At 62.1% G+C, this 17,517-nt stretch overlaps 1 protein-coding gene across 3 annotated transcripts in view; it reads right to left on the reverse strand.

The window, feature by feature from the left end:
* Positions 1–16,381: 16,381 nt before the first annotated feature.
* Positions 16,382–17,517, reverse strand: part of RXRA (retinoid X receptor alpha) — an 82,674-nt gene continuing 81,538 nt past the window's right edge. For all 3 annotated transcript variants that reach the window (XM_036260410.1, XM_036260411.1, XM_036260412.1), the window contains one exon: positions 16,382–16,725. In XM_036260410.1, coding sequence (XP_036116303.1) covers positions 16,578–16,725 — 148 coding nt within the window. In that variant the 3' untranslated portion in view covers positions 16,382–16,577. The remainder of the gene's footprint in view (positions 16,726–17,517) is intronic.

Consider the following 17,517-nt stretch of genomic DNA (forward strand, 5'->3'; position numbering starts at 1 on the left):
CGGGGAGGCTACAGGTGGGGCCCCCAGGTTGTGGCAACATGGAGGTGTCACCTGAGAGAGACGGAGATGCTGCCTTTGGAAGCCCCGCCCGGCCCCCACACTCCGCCCTCTGAGACCCCACATCCTGTCTGCCTCCCTGTGCCCAGAAGGTTCAGAACCAGGGTGCAGCAGGTGAGGCAGCCCATGTCCCCCACCTCAGCCAGCAGGCCCCCCACGGGGAAGCTCCGTCACCTACAATGGCTCGGCTGTCCCTGGGGACGCTGGGGAGGCGGAGGCCTGGAAAGGTAGACAGGTGCAGGGTGTCGAGGCCCAGGGACGCCGAAGCAAAACATCGAAGGGTCCGAACACGCCACAGGGGCCCCCAAATGGCCGTCTGGGACTGACACTGGCCCTCCTGACCTCAGTCACGCTGGCACCACAGGTCGGGGCCCCCGGACCCCCTCGGGTCTGGACTGGCTAGAAGGACTCACAGGGCCCAGGAGGCCGCTGTCCTCATGGCGGGTGGTTCAGTGAGCGGGCAGAGGTGCCGCCGGCACGGGGAGCAGGCGCGGGCGGGGTGCAGGGCAGGCCAGGCTCACGCTCCCGTCCCCTCCCAGCTGCGTGGGGACAGTCCTCCAGAATGACGTGTGACGGCTGGCGTGGACGTTGCCAACCCGAGGAGCCCGCCCGAGCCTTGGCGTCCAGGTTCCCATTGGGAGTCCATCACGCAGACACGGCTGACCACCCCCGTGGTTGACCAGAGTCTCCAGCCCCTCCGGAGTGGGGGCTGATCCACGTGGCCCAAGGGCACCCATAGATTCATCAGCAGCACAGGCTCTGGCTGGGTCCAAGGCCCCAGGTGTCAGGCAGGACGTCCTCAGGGCTCAGAGGTTCCCTCCCAGGAGCTGGGCCAGGCCAGACCTGACTTGGACCCGCAGGGTGTGGACATCCCTGGCCTGTGGAGTTAACCCTCATCCCCACCGAGCTGGGAGGCAGTGCCCCGGAACGAGCCCAGGCGGGCGGGGGAGTGCGTGCCCGGCCAGGACAGACTGCCCGCAGCGCCTGCGTGGCTTCCTCCCGGCACCGCGGCTGCCGTGTGGCGTGTGCACTTCGACCCCAGCGCCCTCCGCACTGCGGGGCCCTGCTCAGGGCCTCCAGGACGCCCCGAGAACGGGGGGTCTCGTGCAGCGAGTATTTCTTGGAGCCGCCGAGCCAGGCCTGACGCTCGACCCAGACAACACGGGGGGGTGCCTTGCTGCCCCCCCCACCGGAAGCCCAGCACGAAGGAGGGACAGCCACACCCCGAGTGTGGGAGGACCCTCCTCACTCAGCCGCACAGCTCGGCCACCCCACGTGGGCCGCCTTCCAGACGCACCTGCCGTGGGTTTGATCTTTGAGTCTTTGTGGGAACATTCTGGAGGGTTTGGGCCTAAGAGCTTTGGGGAGCCCCGTGGCTTTCCAGGCCGGTCCCCAGGGACAGCCTCGGGGACAGCCTCGGGCACAGGAGCCACTGAGCAGCCCCATGGGGCAGGTTCGCCCGGGGTCCCCGCACAGCGAGAGAGGGTTCAGTTAGACCCGAGGGAGGTGACCGTGTCTGGGTGCAGACTGGAAGGTTCTGGAAGGTTCCCGGGGGTGCACGATGTTGGTGAAACAGCGGTAGGACCCCATCATGCTGTCCAGCGGTCTGCAAAATGATGAAGAATTACATCCTGCCTGTGAGTAGCTCACCATCTGGACCTGAGGGCTTGTAACTCAGAGAGGAAAAGCATCGGCGCCGGCCCAGGGGCAAGTACAGGATGCAAGCCAGTGCTTCCTCGGGGCCACCGCGGAGGTCGCTGACGGTCCTTGGTTTTGTCGGACTGTCCTGGATCCTCATGAGCCCTACCCAGAGTTCCAGGAATAAAATTAGAACATTTTATCTCCCCTAGTTGGTACCCAAAGAACTCCTATTCATCCTTCAGTGCCCAGTTCAAGTGCCACCTCCTCCGGGAAGCCTTCCAGTCCCCTCCCCATTGGCGGCTCCTGCTCTGCTCCCATTGTGCCTTGAACATGGCCTCCTCCTGGCACAGTCAGCCCACAGGCAGCCCCACGAGAACGTTCCAGACTTTCACGGAACAAAACGCCAGCCACGGGCCACGTGTGGCTCGTGAGAGCTTGAAACGTGGTTGCACACGTGGGGAGAGGTCGTGAGTGTAAAATACATACCCCATCTCAAAGACATGGGACCCGAAACATGAATGTGAAACAGTAATCTTTATGTTAATCATTTTTATATTGCTCACATGTTGAAATAAGGATACTTTGATATCATGGGTTTAATCATACATTACTAAAATTCACACAGCTCCTACTGTGGCTACCAGAAAAGTCTAATCACGTACAAGGCCCAGATTGTGTTTCTGTGGGGCCGATGCGCTGCTAACCCCACTCTCTCCAGAGCCAGCCCAGGGCCCGGCCCATGAGTGTTTCCAGGCAGAGTTTGGTGAATGAATGAATGAATGAATGAATGAATGAATGAATGGATGGACAAATGAATGGATGGATGGGTGGGTGGATGAATGTATGAATGGACGAATGAATGAATGAATGGATGGATGGATGGGTGGGTGGATGAATGTATGAATGGACGAATGAATGAATGAATGGATGGATGGATGGGTGGGTGGATGAATGTATGAATGGATGAATGAATGAATGAATGGATGGGTGGATGGGTGGGTGGATGAATGTATGAATGGATGAATGAATGGATGAATGAATGGGTGGATGGATGGGTGGGTGGATGAATGTATGAATGGACGAATGAATGAATGGATGAATGAATGGGTGGATGGATGGGTGGGTGGATGAATGTATGAATGGACGAATGAATGAATGGATGGATGGATGGGTGGGTGGATGAATGTATGAATGGACGAATGAATGAATGGATGGGTGGGTGGGTGGATGAATGAATGTATGAATGGACGAATGAATGAATGGATGGGTGGGTGGGTGGATGAATGTATGAATGGACGAATGAATGAATGAATGAATGGATGGATGGATGGGTGGGTGGATGAATGTATGAATGGACGAATGAATGAATGGATGGGTGGGTGGGTGGATGAATGAATGTATGAATGGACGAATGAATGAATGGATGGGTGGGTGGGTGGATGAATGTATGAATGGACGAATGAATGAATGGATGGGTGGGTGGGTGGATGAATGTATGAATGGACGAATGAATGAATGAATGAATGGATGGATGGATGGGTGGGTGGATGAATGTATGAATGGACGAATGAATGAATGGATGGTGGGTGGTGGATGAATGAATGTATGAATGGACAAATGAATGAATGGATGGGTGGGTGGGTGGATGAATGTATGAATGGACGAATGAATGAATGGATGGGTGGGTGGGTGGATGAATGTATGAATGGACGAATGAATGAATGAGTGAATGAGTGAATGAATGAAGAATGGATGGATGGATGGATGGATGGATGGGTAGGTGGGTGCGCAGGGCCCAACGCCATCACCTCGCTCCCAGCCTCAGACTCTTCCCAGCACGACTGTCCTGTCCAAACAGACGACGTCTGACATTCACGGACCCACAGCTCCCTCCTCTGGGGTCTACATCCAGACTACGTGTCATGTGACCAGCCCTGAGCTGGGGTCTCGGGGGCCCCCAAGGAGAAGAGGGGGAGCTCCAGTGAGTGAGCCGCTACCCGGGCGGGAATGCTCATGAGAGAAACTAAGAGGCATTTGAAGCGGGGTTGGGAGGAGGCAGCCGGAGCCGTCAGATGTCTGGAGGTGGGGGTGGCGTGGACTCTCCCACCCGTACCCAACCTGCCCTGTGGACCCCAGGTCAGCGCCCGCCTCTCTCACCGCCTCTCGCCTCTGAGCTGGTCCCTGCTGGGCTGTCCTTCCCTGCGTCTGCACGGCCGGGTCCTGAGGGCCACCCCGCCCACGCTGTATTATGACTTGTCCCCCCACCCCCCGCACTCCCCACCTGCCCCACAGCGCTCAGCTGGGACCGAGGGCCCGGCCCCAGACACCGGCTCCCCCTGAAGTCCCCAACTGCCCTCCTAAGGCCTTCTGCAGGTTCTGGGGGCAGTGAGGGGGTCACATCAGGGTCTAGAGTCACCCAAATCCATAATCTCTTCACATCTGACAAGGTCTGGCCACAGAGGGGCTCCCATGGGACCTCCCCAGGACCAGCAGGGATGGATGTCCCAGGCACCCCACTTCCGCGAACCCATCCCCTGCGTGCCCCTTGCCCCTGGCAGCAGGTCCACGCTCCTGCCCACTCCCCACTCCGGGTGTGAGAGGCCCAGCTAGGAGGGGGACGCGGGGGCTCTGGGGGGACCAGGCGGGTTGCAGGAGGAGGAGCCCTCAGCCAAGGAGGAATCAGAGATGCTGGAATGGGCCCCTGGGGGCCCCCACCGCCCTGCACGGCCCAAGGCCCAGGCCTCTCCCGGTGGGCTGGGCGCTGGGAGGGGGAGGGCTGGAGACGGTTGCCAGGGAAACGGCAGGGCTCAGCCAATCAGCAGGGGCCACCAGACTGGGCCGCGGGATGCTCTCAGCGGGGCGATGCTGCCCTCTGGTGGCGAACGTGGGTGCTGACAGCCGGGCCCTGGACCGCTCTCGCCTGTGTTCTGTGGGGGCTGCTCCTACAGGGCTGACCTCGGGGGGGCCTTTCAGACTGGGCTATGGAACCCAAACCTGCCACGGGCAGTTCCGTGACTGGGGTCATGCCCATCCGGGAACAGCTTTCACTCCTGGGGAAATTGAGGCTCGGGCACAAGCAACAGTGACCTAGTTAGTAACCCTAACCCTGGAGAGGGAGGTGATCAGTGAGCTTAGCAGGCCCCTCGCAGCACCAGACCCCAGTCCCACCCACCATCTCCCCTCTCCCTCCCCCAGCCCCCCTCTCTCCCCTGAATGTGGGATATTTGAAGGCTTGATGTGGGCCCGGCCAGTGTGGCTCAGTGGCTGAGCGTCGACCCTGCACCAGGAGGTCGGCGGTTCAGTTCGACTTCCGGTCAGGGCACCTGCCCAGGTTGTGGGCCCGATCCCCACGGGGGGGGGGGGGGCAGGCGGGAGGCGGCCAGTCAATGTTCTCTCTCCTCGATGTTTCCATCTCTCTCTCCCTCTCCCTTCCTCTCTCTCAAATCAATAAAGAAAAAAATTGTTCTTAATAAAAATGAAAAATAAAGGCTGAGGCAGCCTCTCCGTGGAAAGCTAAGTCCTACTCGCCACCGCCCCCAGTCTCAGGAGGCCCCCAGTCAGCAGCTGGCCTCCACAGTAAGTGCGTAGGCAGCAGGAGATCCCTTTCTTTTCTGCATTTATCTTCAGAGCGGGAGGGAGAGAGGGAGGAAGTGAGAGAGAGAAACATTGATGTGAGAGAGACACATCGACTGGCTGCCACCCACACGACCCCAACCAGGGCCGGGGACAAACTGCAACGGAGCTACGTGCCCTTAGCGGGAACCGAACCCGGGACCCTCCAGTCCGCGGGCTGACGCCCTAACCGCTGAGCCAAACCGGCCAGGGCAGGAGACCCCGTTCTTCATGTGTACATGCCGTGATCATCCTCTACGGAAACATCCATGTTTCCGGATCGTTTTAGATCGTGCAGAGTGGCAAACAGCCCCGGGTCCCCATCCCCGTAGGCCCGCCTGTCCCGTCCCCCAGTGCCCTCAGGTGAGGGCAGTAATGACCTGATGGACCACTGTCGGGTGTTGGAATCCAGGTCCACATGTCATTCGGACTCGCTTTGGTTTTTACCTGATGCCCCTTTCCTGTCCCATGGCCCCACCCAGGACCCCCAGGACGACTCCTTGTCTCACCCAGGACCCCCAGGACGACTCATTGTCTCCTCGGGCTCCTCTGGACCGAGACATCGCTCAGACTGTATTTTTTTTTTTTTTTTTTTTAGTTTTTGTTGGAGGTGCCCAGGGGCGAGGCCAAGCTGCACAGCCAGGCCGGCCGCTGCTGGTGCTGAGCCTGGGGCCACGCAGGGAGAGGTACGGGACACGCCGAGACCAGATGCGGCTGGTCAGAGAGATTTTCGGGAAGTCTGAGCAGGCGCCCGGACAAACCGGACAGACCGTACGTTTGGAGAAGCCCCCGCGCAGCTGGGCGGGCCTGCAGGTTGCTGGGGCAGGACCTCAGGGACTCGCCGGGGCAGGGCGGACCGTGTGAGCAGGCTGGTGGAGACTCAGACTCGCTGTCCCCCTGTAGGCTCTGTGGGCGGAGATGCGCTCGCAAAGGGGCGACGGCCTCCGTCTGCGCGTCTGTCTGGGAGAAAGCTGCCTCTCCAGCTGTTGCCCTGACGCCAGGAAGCTCGGTTCCTCCCTGTACGACCCTGGTCCCTTCCAAGCTGCCCCCCTGCTGGAGCCCAGAGCGGTGAGTCCGAGTGAGTCTGTGCGAAGGCCCTTTATTTATTTGTTTATCTTAATCCTCACCAGAGGATATTTTTCTATTTATCTTCAGATAGCGGGACGGAGAGAGAAAGAAACATGGATGTGAGAGGGACGCATCGACTGGTTGCCTCCCGCACAGCCCTGACCAGGGCCGGGGACAGACCGCAACCGAGGGACTTGGCCTTGGCTGGAATCAAACCGGTGACTCACTGGCCCGCGGGCGACGCTCTAACGCTGAGCCGAACAGGCCGGGGCCGTGCGGGGGCCCTTGGCAAGGAGCTGCCTGGGGCTGTGAAGCCTCCGTCTCCCTCCGCCCCGTCCCCGCTGGTTTTACGGCCGGAAGTCGTGGGGGCTTCTTTTCCCGGCACTGGGACCCCGAGCTGGGGGGCCTGGCGTGGAGCTGGGGACCCTCGCTCCTCAGCGGGGACCTTCACAGCCGAGGTGCCCTCCTGACTTGTAACCACTACTCATGGGTGTGGGACCAGCCTGTCCCGTGTCCCTGTCCCTGCCACCAGTCTCCATGCGGCTTCTCTGACATGTTTGAGGATTTGTCTGTGGGTGTGGGGGGAGAAGACCACGGAGGGAGGGGCCGTTGTCACCGCCTGGTAGGGAGGGTCCTTGCTGTCGCTGAGACTCCTCACTGCTGACCTGGGCCTTGGTCCCTGGCTCAGGCGTGTCTGCGGGGTTCGCTCCGCTCCGTGAAGCTGCTTTCTGGCCCTGCCTGCGCGGGTCTCCTCACCGGGAAGTCGCTGCCCGAGCCTGGGCGGCGGGGTGGGCGCCGCCCGGAGGGCAGTGTCTGCTCACAGCCCCTTCTGGGAGGGTCTGCCTTCCCGCCGGCTCCCCTGATGGGGCGTGGGGGTGGAGACCAAGGCCAGGCCCCGGTGCGCTTGCTGCCCGCGGGGTACAGGGCGCACGGGTGGGGGGATTCCCGGGTTGCCCCCTGGGGGAGCCGGACGGGAGTTCACACTGCAGCCTCCAGCTCCGACCTTCATCCCACGAACCCGTCGAGCCCCCCGGCCGCCTGCCAGCGCCGTTCTGACAGCCAGGAGGCAGGCACGCGAATCCCGCCCTCCGTCCCGGGGCTGCCGTCCCCTGACACCTTCCCATCTGCATACAGTACGGCTCCCTCCGGGGGGACGTGCCACAGGTCCCCACAGGGCGCCATGTCCTGTGTCCACTGCGGCCGCATCACACGGAGTTTCACTCCCTAAAAGTGCCCTGTGCTTCCCTGCCCGGCACTGGGCCCCGAGCAACCACTGGTCTGCGCCCTCTGCAGAGCTCCCCCTCCGCCAGGGGCCGGTGAGCCCCGAGGCCTGTGACCCCCGGGGCCTGTGAACCCCCAGGGCCTGTGACCCCCGGGGCCTGTGACCCCCAGGGCCTGTGAGCCCCGAGGCCTGTGACCCCCAGAGCCTGTGAGCCCCGAGGCCTGTGACCCCCAGAGCCTGTGAGCCCCACGGCCTGTGACCCCCAGGGCCTGTGACCCCTTGAGGCCTGTGAGCCCCGAGGCCTGTGAGCCCCACGGCCTGTGACCCCCAGGGCCTGTGACCCCCAGGGCCTGTGACCCCCACGGCCTGTGACCCCCCGGGGCCTTGTGAGCCCCCGGGGCCTATGAACCCCCAGGGCCTGTGACCTCCCTGGGGCCTGTGAGCCATTAGCCCCAGGCAGCCTCTGTGTTCTCGGGCTCCCCTTCCGAGCGCTGCAAGCTTCGCCCACCCTTCCCGTGGCTGGCGGATCACCTTCTCTGGCTAAGCGTGCTGCCGTCCAGGGCCGCCGGCGCTTATCCGTGCACCTGCCAGAGAGCATCTTGCTGCTCCGTTCCCAGTGAGGATGCGTAAGTGGCTACGCGCGTTCATGCACAGGTTTGGGTGGATGTGTTCTCAGACACCTAGACGGCCGCGGCCTGGGGAGCCCTGGTCCCGCGGGAGGAAGCAGATTTTCCGGCCTCACCGTGTCTGAGCGCCAGGCTGCACAGGCCTCGGGGCGCAGACGACACAGCCAGCTCCTCCATCGGGCCAGGCCACCGGGGTCACGGCGGCCTGAGGCTCAGGGCGGGGACAGCTGTGCCCAGGTCACACTGGGGGCCCTCTGAGCCTCCACATGAGTTGGCACTGACCATTCCCTGGGGAGGGGAAGGGGGGTGACCAGGTGCTCGAGATGCCTGCCCTGCGGTGCCCTCCTCCCTGCCCTCCTCCCTGGTGGGGTGGCCAGCCCCTTAGGGCAGGGCCTGGGCCTGACAGTCTGCCCAGCGAGTGAGTGAGTGAGCTAAGTCACCCTCCACGTCCACATGTCCCCACGGGACCTCTGACCCGCCCTTGGATTTTCACCTTCAAGAGCATAGTGATGGACTTCCGGTCAGGACGGCGGGTAGGTAAACGTGGTATCCGTCCTCCCACAACCACATCAAAGTTACAACTAAACTACAGAACAACCATCATTCAAAACCGCCTGAGATCAAGCTGAATGGAAGTCCTACAACTACGGAATTAAAGCAGCAGCCACATGGAGACTGGTAGGAGGGCGGAGGGGACGGGCTGGTCCCACACCCACGTGTGGCGGATAAAAATCAGGAGGACACCTGGGCTGGGAAGGTCCTCCCTGAGGACTGAGGGGTCCCCGCCCCACACCAGGTGCCCCGCTCAGGGTCCCAGTGCCAGGAAGAGAATCCCCATCACTTCTGGCTGGAAACATCAGCGGGAACTGAGGCTCAGGGAGGCTGAGGCGGCTGGAGCCCCAAGCGGCTCCTTAAAGGGCCCGCGCACAGACTTACCGGACTCTCTCCCTCTCAGCTTGGAGGGGAGGCAGCTCGAGGGGCGCCAGAGACATACAGGGAAGAACTGAGCTGTTTGGCACTGGAGTGAGGGCTGGAGAGGGGGCTTTCTCCAGGACAGACGTGCTGACAGAGGCCTTTGTTCCTTTGGTGAGCCCTTCCCTGGGGTGGCAGACAGTCGCCATATCTGGGACTCCAGCAACCTGGCTCACACTGGTAGCCCCGCCCTGGTGACTCCCTGAGGCCCTGCCCCGCCCCACCCAACTTTCAGGCCCACCCAAGCTGTTGCCAGTTGCTTTACCATAGGATCAGCCTGTCTTGGATCCTGCCACAGGTTTTCCTAAATTCTTTCAAACGAGCAGCATCTGGTCTCAGCTAGCCCCACACTTCTCGTTAAGTAATACACAGAAACAAACACAGGGAGGTAGCCAAAATGAGGAGGCAAAGAAACAGGTCCCCAATGACAGAACAGAACATAACCCCAGGAAGAGAACTAAGCAAAATGGAGATAAGCAACCTAACAGATACTGAGTTCAAAATACTGCTTATAAGGATGCTCGATGAACTTAGTGAGAACCTCAGCAAACTTAGTGAGGGCCTCAAGAGCATAAAAAAGGACCAGTCAGAAATGAAGGAGGCACTAAATGAAATAAAGAATAATTTACACAGATTCAATAGTAGAGTACGGAAATCCAAGAAGCAAACCATCGATTTGGAATATAAGGAAGCAAAAAACACCCAATCAGAACAGCAAAAAGGATAAAGAAGCCAAAAAAATGAGGATAGTGTAAGGAGCCTCTGGGACAACTTCAAGCGTGCCAACATTCGCATCTTGGGGGTGCCGGAAGGAGAAGAGAGAGAACAAGAAATCAAAAGCCTGTCTAAAACAATAATGGAAAAAAACTTCCCTAACTTGGTGAAAGAAACAGACATACTAGTCCAGGAAGCACAGAGAGTCCCAAACAAGATGAACCCCAAGAGGCCCACACCAAGACACATCATCATCAAAATGCAAAAGTTTCAAGACAAAGAAAGAATCTTAAAAGCAGCAAGAGAAAAGCAGTTAGTTACCTACAAGGGAGTTCCCATAAGACTGTCAGCTGATTTCTCAAAAGAAACTTTGCAGGCCAGAAGGGAGTGGCAAGAAACATTCAGAGTGATGAAAAGCAAGAACCTACAACCAAGATTACTCTATCCTGCAAAGCTGTCATTTAGAATCGATGGCTATATAAAGACTTTCCCAGACAAGAAAAAGTTAAAGGAGTTCATCACACCAAACCGTTATTATATGAAATGATGAAGGGTCTTTTTGAAGAAAAAGATAAAACATATGAACAAACAAACTGGCAATGAATATGTATCTATCAACAATGGAATCTACAAACAAAATGAACAGGCAGAACAGAAACATTCTCATAGATACAGAGAACATTTTGTTGGTTGCCAGATAGGAGGGGGGTTGGGGGAATGGGTGAAAAAGGTGAAGCACAAATTCATTGCTAGACTGGCAAACCTCAAAGGGAAAGGGGTTGGGGGGTGGGAAGAAATAAACCAAGGAACTTATACGCATAACCAATGGACACAGACAACAGTGTGGGAAAAGGCGGGAGGGGGCGGGAGTGGGGAGGAGGGGTCAATAGGGGAAAAATGAAAAACATCTGTAATACATTCAACAATAAAGATAAAAAATAATAAAAAATTTTTAAAAAGAGCATAGTGGTGCTCAACCCCCCACCCCGGCCCCCTCCTCGGCACATCCCAGGCCAGATCCCCCAGGCTCCAGCCCCACCCCTCGCCCAGCTCCCTGGCTGACCAAGGCCTCTGTCCGCCTTCCTCACACCGGCCCGGGCACGGGGACGGCCGCCCTTGTGCGGATGAGGAAACCGAGGCCCGGAGCGGGCAGGCCCCAGCCCAGGCCCAGCACACAGGACGGCAAGGCCCCTCCCAGCTGCCCCCAGACCTTCCGATGTCACTGGACAGCCTGGGGATGGCCCAGGTGTTAGGGTCCACAAAGCCCCCGGTGATGCTAATGTTCAGAGAGTCCGGACCCCGCCCCGCAGTAGGAAACACCACAGACCGGAAGAGGCAGGAGGGGCAGAACCGGTCAGGGTGGGCTCGGCCCCAGCATTACCAGCAGGGGGCAGTGCCCCCTCACAACCGGGGCACCTCGAGCTACAGTTTCCATTCTGAGGGACCCAGTGCACCCTCGACAGCCTGGGGTTTCCATGGGGGTCCCTCAAAACAAGGGTTTGGTGGCTGGGCTGGTCCCGCCTCTGGCCCATCTCCAAACTCAGAGCCCCTCCCAGGGGGACTGTAGGCCTACCTGGGGGAGGGGTGCTGCCCCTCCCAGCCTCCTCTGGGTTCTCCCTGGGCCTCTGGGTAGAAGGTTCTCGGCTGCAGGGTGGGTGGAAGTGTTAGATTCAACGGCTCCCCTGGGAACAGAGGCTGGCGCTGTCCTCCGTGCTGGGCCATTGGAGCCGCGCCAGGACCCACCGCACTGGCAAGACCCCAGGCAGCAGCCTCTCCCGTCCTGGCCAGGGTCAGTCCCTCCCGCCACTGGGGAGCCCGAGTCTGGGGACGGAGGGACTGCTTGGGCTTTAGGGGGCTGGGGACTGAGATTCTGACATGGCCCCTTCCTGCCCAAGGTCCCCACCCCCTGGCACTGGGTTCCTGTCCCTCCGCGCGCCGCTGCCCCTTGGCTCAGCAAGGGCGCCCGCTCCTCTGACCGGTCCGCCTTCTGCCCAGGCCCAGGGCCTCTCCCTGCGATGCCCCCTTGGCCCAGTAGGCCCTTTCTGCCTGTTGAAGGCAGGGCCAGCCCTTCCCTGGCCCCGGGCTGCTGGCACCCAGCCAGGGCCTGGCATGCTGGGTGCTCACAACTTCCCGTCCAAAAGCCCCTGCCTGCCCTCGGCACTGAGGCCATAGACCCTGCCCTGCTGCCTCTGTCCCCGTCGGACCCCGCTGGTGACCACTCTCCCAGCTCAGCATCTCTGGTCCAGGGGACTGTCCTGGGCAGGCATCGCCATGACACCTGGAGGCAGCAGGGAGTCCCCAGGCCAGCTGGGGTGTCTGCTCCCCTGGTGGGTGCTCGCCCAGGACGTGGGGTGTTGGAGCCCTGCCCGCCTGGACATGCCCAGTTAAGCCCCTCCCCAGGTACGACACGGCCCCGGTGGCTCCTTAGAGGTCATCTTTGTCACTGTCCTCCAGCCTGGGCTGCCTGTGGATAGACGTCACTCGCCCAGGGAGCCGGCTCTGCCCTCCTGGCGCCCAGGGGGACCTCGAGGACCCTCCTGCTCTGGTCCTCCCCAGGCACCCATCTGGGCTCAGTGGGGCGGGTCCTGCCGGGCGAGCGGACCCGCAGAGGCCAGTGTCCCACGCAGGCCTATGCAGTCTGGGCACGCGGAGGCAGGACAAGGTCCCCAGGCCAGGAGGCAAGCCCCAAGTCTCCAGGCCCCCAGGAAGGGCCCACGGCTGGCACCTGTGAGCTTCTCTGATGGGAAACCAGTGGGCTGGTCCAGCAAGGCCCAGAGGCCAGCGGGGGACCGTGCTGGGGGGAGCAGCTCCGTCCTGTCCCCCGTGGCTCCCACACCCACCCCAGGCCAGGAGGTCAAGCTGGGTCACGGTGGGCAAGGCCAGGGGAGGGCACGAGGCCCCATAAGGCCCAGCAATCAGCAGCAGACTCGGCCATGGGCCCCAGATCGCCCCTGCGGCCCCGAGTCCCCGCGGCACCCCTCCTGCCCGTCGGTGGCCCAGAGAGCAGCTCAGGGTTCCGAGTGCAGCCACCAGCCCAGCACCACCTGGGCCAGGGGAGAAGGTGCATGTGGGTGTCCACCTCCATGGGGGGCAGGCCCAGCCCTGCCTGGAGCCTGAGGCCCCTGCACCCCCGCCCCACCCCCCAGCCCTGGGCGGCCGCTCGCCCGGCAGGAAGGCAGCGTCGGAGGAGGGCCTGTGCCTCAGTGCGCAGATGATGGGCACACGTGCTGAGTGTGAGCATGTTCTGGGGGGACGCCAGGGGAGCCCCTCTTGGGCCGTGCAGTAAGGGTTACCCCTCGGTCGGGAGTGGCCCTCACCCTCAGTGCCATCTGTCCGGTGCCCAGGGCCTCCCCGGAGCCCGCCCGGTAGACGGAGGCACGGGAGTGTTGGGGCCCCGCCGGCCGACAGCGTGGAGCTGAGGGCACTGACCGCAGGGGGCGGAGCGCGTGGCATCCTGCAGGTGCTCCTGGCCGGGGCGGAGGCCGGCCGAGGGCTGCCTGGGGCGGGCAGGTGGGCACCGAGGGCGGTGCCCCTGCACCAAGCCGGACTCCAGAGGGGCCCCAGGAGCTGGGGGGCGGGGCGGACGAGACGAGGCCTGGTGTGGGGCCCCCTGGCGCGGCCGACTTCCACCCAAACGGGACCCCCGCCGAACAAACGAGGCCGGAAGGGTGGTGGTGGATTTTAAACGCTCATATTTTGTTTGTTTCTCCTCCCGCCGTCTCCTCTTTTCCACGACTCGCATGGTGGTCACCGGGCCCCGCGGCCAAGGCAGCAGGACGATCGCGTCCGGACGTGATTTCGAGTCCGTTTCGGGAGGCGGGCGGGGACAGCCCGGAGGGAAGGTCCGTGCAGGGGCACCACCAGCCTGTGCCGTGTCCCCGGAGCCCCCGCCTCGGCTCCGGCCCAGCTGCTTCCGAGAACACCCCCCTGCGCCCCAGAGCAGAAAGAGAACAAGTCCCCCCCACACCCTATCATCCAAGTATACATGACGGATAAAATTACATTTGTACAAAAATAGATTTTTTTAACCTTTCCCGATGCTTTAGACATTTCTCATCTTACTCTCTGCGGCCCCTCGAAGCGCAGCGGCGCCCCTGCTAAGGCTGAGGGTTCGCTCCGAAGCATCTCAGAATAGATGCCTCTCCTGCCCGAGTCTCACCCGATTCCACCAGAGGGACCCCGGGCACTGCTCACGCGAAGCAAATGTACAGGAAAAGGGGAAAGTCCGAGTTAAACATAAACACAAAGCGCTGGGAACCGTGCGCGGCGGACGGTGCGGCTCCCTGCGGGCGCTCTGGGCAGCACACACCACGCCAGTCCTGCGTGGGCCGGGCCCAGGCCACGCCGAGTTCCGTGGGGGGACAGCAGCTGGCGACCACTCGTGCGGCCGGTGGGCCAGGCCCTGCCAGGGCCCCGCAGAGGGTGAGCCTCCACGCTCGCTGCCAGCCCGAATCCTGCGGGGACGCCGACGGAAAACCCAGGGGCGGGCCACCATCCTGCAGACCTCACGCTTCCGGTGACACGGGCCATCTCTGAGCGTCCCCACGGGCCAGCCTCCACGGGTGGGTGAGGCAAGCTGGCTTTGCCGACACCTTGCAAACCCAGGACGCGGTCATCTCCGATCCTCAGCCACAAGCCGGTCTGGATGTCAACGTGGGAGGTGACTGTGGAGGGGCTGGCGGGAGGCGCCCCAGCCAGAGCCCAGGTGTCCGGCGGGCTGCAGCAGGGACGGCACAGGGCGGCTCGAGAGCTGATGTTAGTGCTATCTTTAGAAAATTAAAGATTGTCCCACCAATAGAATAACAATTACCAAGACGTCACCGTGACTGGACCAGACTGGTAACACTACTGAAGATCTGGTTAAGTAGGAACTCTACCCTCTCGGGAGGGGCGCACCGTCCCGCCCCCTCGGCTGACTGGGCAGCTCCCCAGGCCCGGGGCTGGTGGGAGGAAGCGGGGTGGTGGGGGAGGCTGAGCAGGACAGGGGCTTCCGGCTAAGGAGGTGGTGGCCTGGGGGCCTCAGTGCTTTAGACAGCCAGCCAGGGCCGGCCAGGGTGACGTTTCCAAGAGACCGACCGCCAACGGAGGCTCCCACGTGAGTCTCCTCCTTTGGGGCCCCCACACCCCGAGGCCCAGAAGAGCAGGAGGGAGCTGGGCATGGGCAACGGGGTGCGTCTGGCTGCAGAAGGCACCAGGGGTATTGGGTGAGGGGCAGCCTAATATTCCCGTGACGGGGGGTGGGATCCCCAAAAGGGAATGCCTGCATCACTGCCCATCACAGCCGTGCCCCGACGGCTGCCAAGACTTCTGGGAAGAGTGGGGGGAGGGCAGCTGGGCAGCCCCCGGCCCGCCTCAGACAGTGGACAGGGCAGTGCCCGAGGCGGGGTGGCCAGTCAGCCTCGGCCAGGGTGTGACGCTCAGCTCGGGCGGGGGCTCTGGAAGGTGGAGAACATAACACACCGGTCCAGGGCTGCTGTGGGGGTGCAGGAGGGACACCCTCGCAGAGCACACCCTCGGGCTGACAGACAGGACCCCGCCCGCACCCCCACACCCTCCGCACTCAGGCCCCCACTGCTGGTCCGTGGGGTATGCGGTGTTCAGGGGGAAAGCGAGGCGGAGGGAGGGGTCGCAGTGCAAGAGGCCAGTTCAACCTGAGAGCCCCCCACTGAGCGCCCCCCGCTGGGCTGGCCGGGGCGCTTCCACCACACCAGGTGTTGAATGGGGCTCCCACGTACGGCTCCATCACAGACAACAGCCAGCCGCCGGCTGTTCCCAGGGGCGTCCAGCCGGCCAGAGGAGCCTGGCGCCCAGAGGTTTCTGTCCAAGAGTCAGACCAGCCCGAGAGCCCGCTGCGCCCCTCCCCCAGTGATGTCCCGCAAGTCCCTCTGGCTCCCTCCCAATGTGCACAGCGACCGAAGACCCTCTGGGAAAGCAGCTTCCTCCCCGCATCCCTGTGGGCCCCCCAGGGGAGGGGCTCTGCCCAGAGGAGGCCTGAGCCAGCGGGCACGGCTGGCCTTGGCCCCTCCAGACTGAAAGAGAAACCTTGGTTCGCGCAGAGGCCACTGCGCAGGTTAGGCAGGGCCACAGGGGCGGGGGAACCATGCAGAGAAGCCGGTGGGTGGGCGGCCGCAGTCCCTGCAGCCCGAGGTGGCCCCAAAGCCCTGCACACAGGTTGGCTCCGTGTGGCTGGCCCAGGGCAAGTCATCTTTGGAAAAGGGGTGTGCACCCTTCACTCGAGGGGAGAGGCCTGCTTGCCCGAGCCCATCTTCCGGGGCAGTGGGTGGGGTCTTCGACAGGGAGACCGCCCGTCCCCCACCTGCCCCCTCCCAGGACTGTGGGTGGGCCAGCTGTCTTCTTCCAGACAGAGCTGCACAGACTCGAACCCACAGCAAAGCCACCTTCCCGACTGCCGCGCCCCAGGCCCGGGCCCAGGCCCCGGGAGCCGCCCACGGGCCTGCCAGGGGTCACACAGTTCTTGCCGCTCCTGCTGCCGCCCTGGGAAAGCACTGCCCTCCTGGGTCCAAAGACAAGCAGCACTGAAAACAACGGGGTGGCAACACATCTCTTAGGCTTAGCAGGGACAGGCTGCGCCCCAACGTCCAAACAGGCCGGGCAGAGGGGGCGGGGGTGGGGCTCGGCCAGGCGGGCGGCCGGCCGGCCGGGGCCTAAGTCATTTGATGCGGGGCCTCCAGCATCTCCATGAGGAAGGTGTCGATGGGCGTGTCCCCGATGAGCTTGAAGAAGAAGAGGTGCTCCAGGCACTTGAGGCCGATGGACCGCAGGGCCGGCAGGCGCAGCAGCAGCTTGGCGAACCTGGGGGCGGGGCGCGGGTGCGGCTGGTGGTCACCCTCCCTGCTCCGGGACGGGCCCACCTCACGCCAGTCCCCCAGCCTTCCTGAGACCTGCCTGGGCGGACCTTATAGGAGAGAGGAGGGGCCCAGGAGTGGAAACAGCAGGCAGGGCCTAGAGGCAGGAGCTCGGGGGGGGGGGGGGGGCGCACCGAGACCCTGGAAGGAAGGGCCGGAGGTGGGACGGTGGGCAGGCGGGGGCAGGCTGACGGGCTTCGTGGGGAATTTAAAATACTTGGGCTTTCACCAGGCGGTGTGGCTGAGTGGCTGAGCGTCGACCCCGCACCAGGAGGTCGCCAGTTCAACACCGGGTCAGGGCACTTGCCCAGGTTGTGGGCCCGATCCCCAGTGGGGGGCCTGCAGGAGGCGGCCAATCCATGTTTTCTCTCATCGATGTTTCTATCTCTCTCTCCCTCACCCTCCCTCTCTAAAGTCAATAAAGAAAAAAAATTCTTTTTTAAATAAATAAAATACTCAAGCTTTCCCCAGCGGCAATAGGGAGCCACAGCAAGATTTTACACGGGGAGGAGGGCTGTGAGAATCAGCAATGCTGCTGCTTCAGAGGGGAGACCCAGGTGGAGGAGCTGGTCCTGAGCTGGGAAGAGGGCTGTGCTGGAGCTGAGGAATTTCACCAGGGAGCCCTGGGTGGGGGAGCGGAGGGGAGCAGTTTGGGGGTTCTCGGAGAAGAAACATTGTCTAGGGACACCCCCATCCCCCCGGCCCCTCCGGGCCACCTGGGTCTCTCCCCTCGGACACT

Source organism: Molossus molossus, unplaced genomic scaffold (assembly GCF_014108415.1).
Source record: "Molossus molossus isolate mMolMol1 unplaced genomic scaffold, mMolMol1.p scaffold_m16_p_14, whole genome shotgun sequence".
Classification (NCBI taxonomy): domain Eukaryota; kingdom Metazoa; phylum Chordata; class Mammalia; order Chiroptera; family Molossidae; genus Molossus; species Molossus molossus.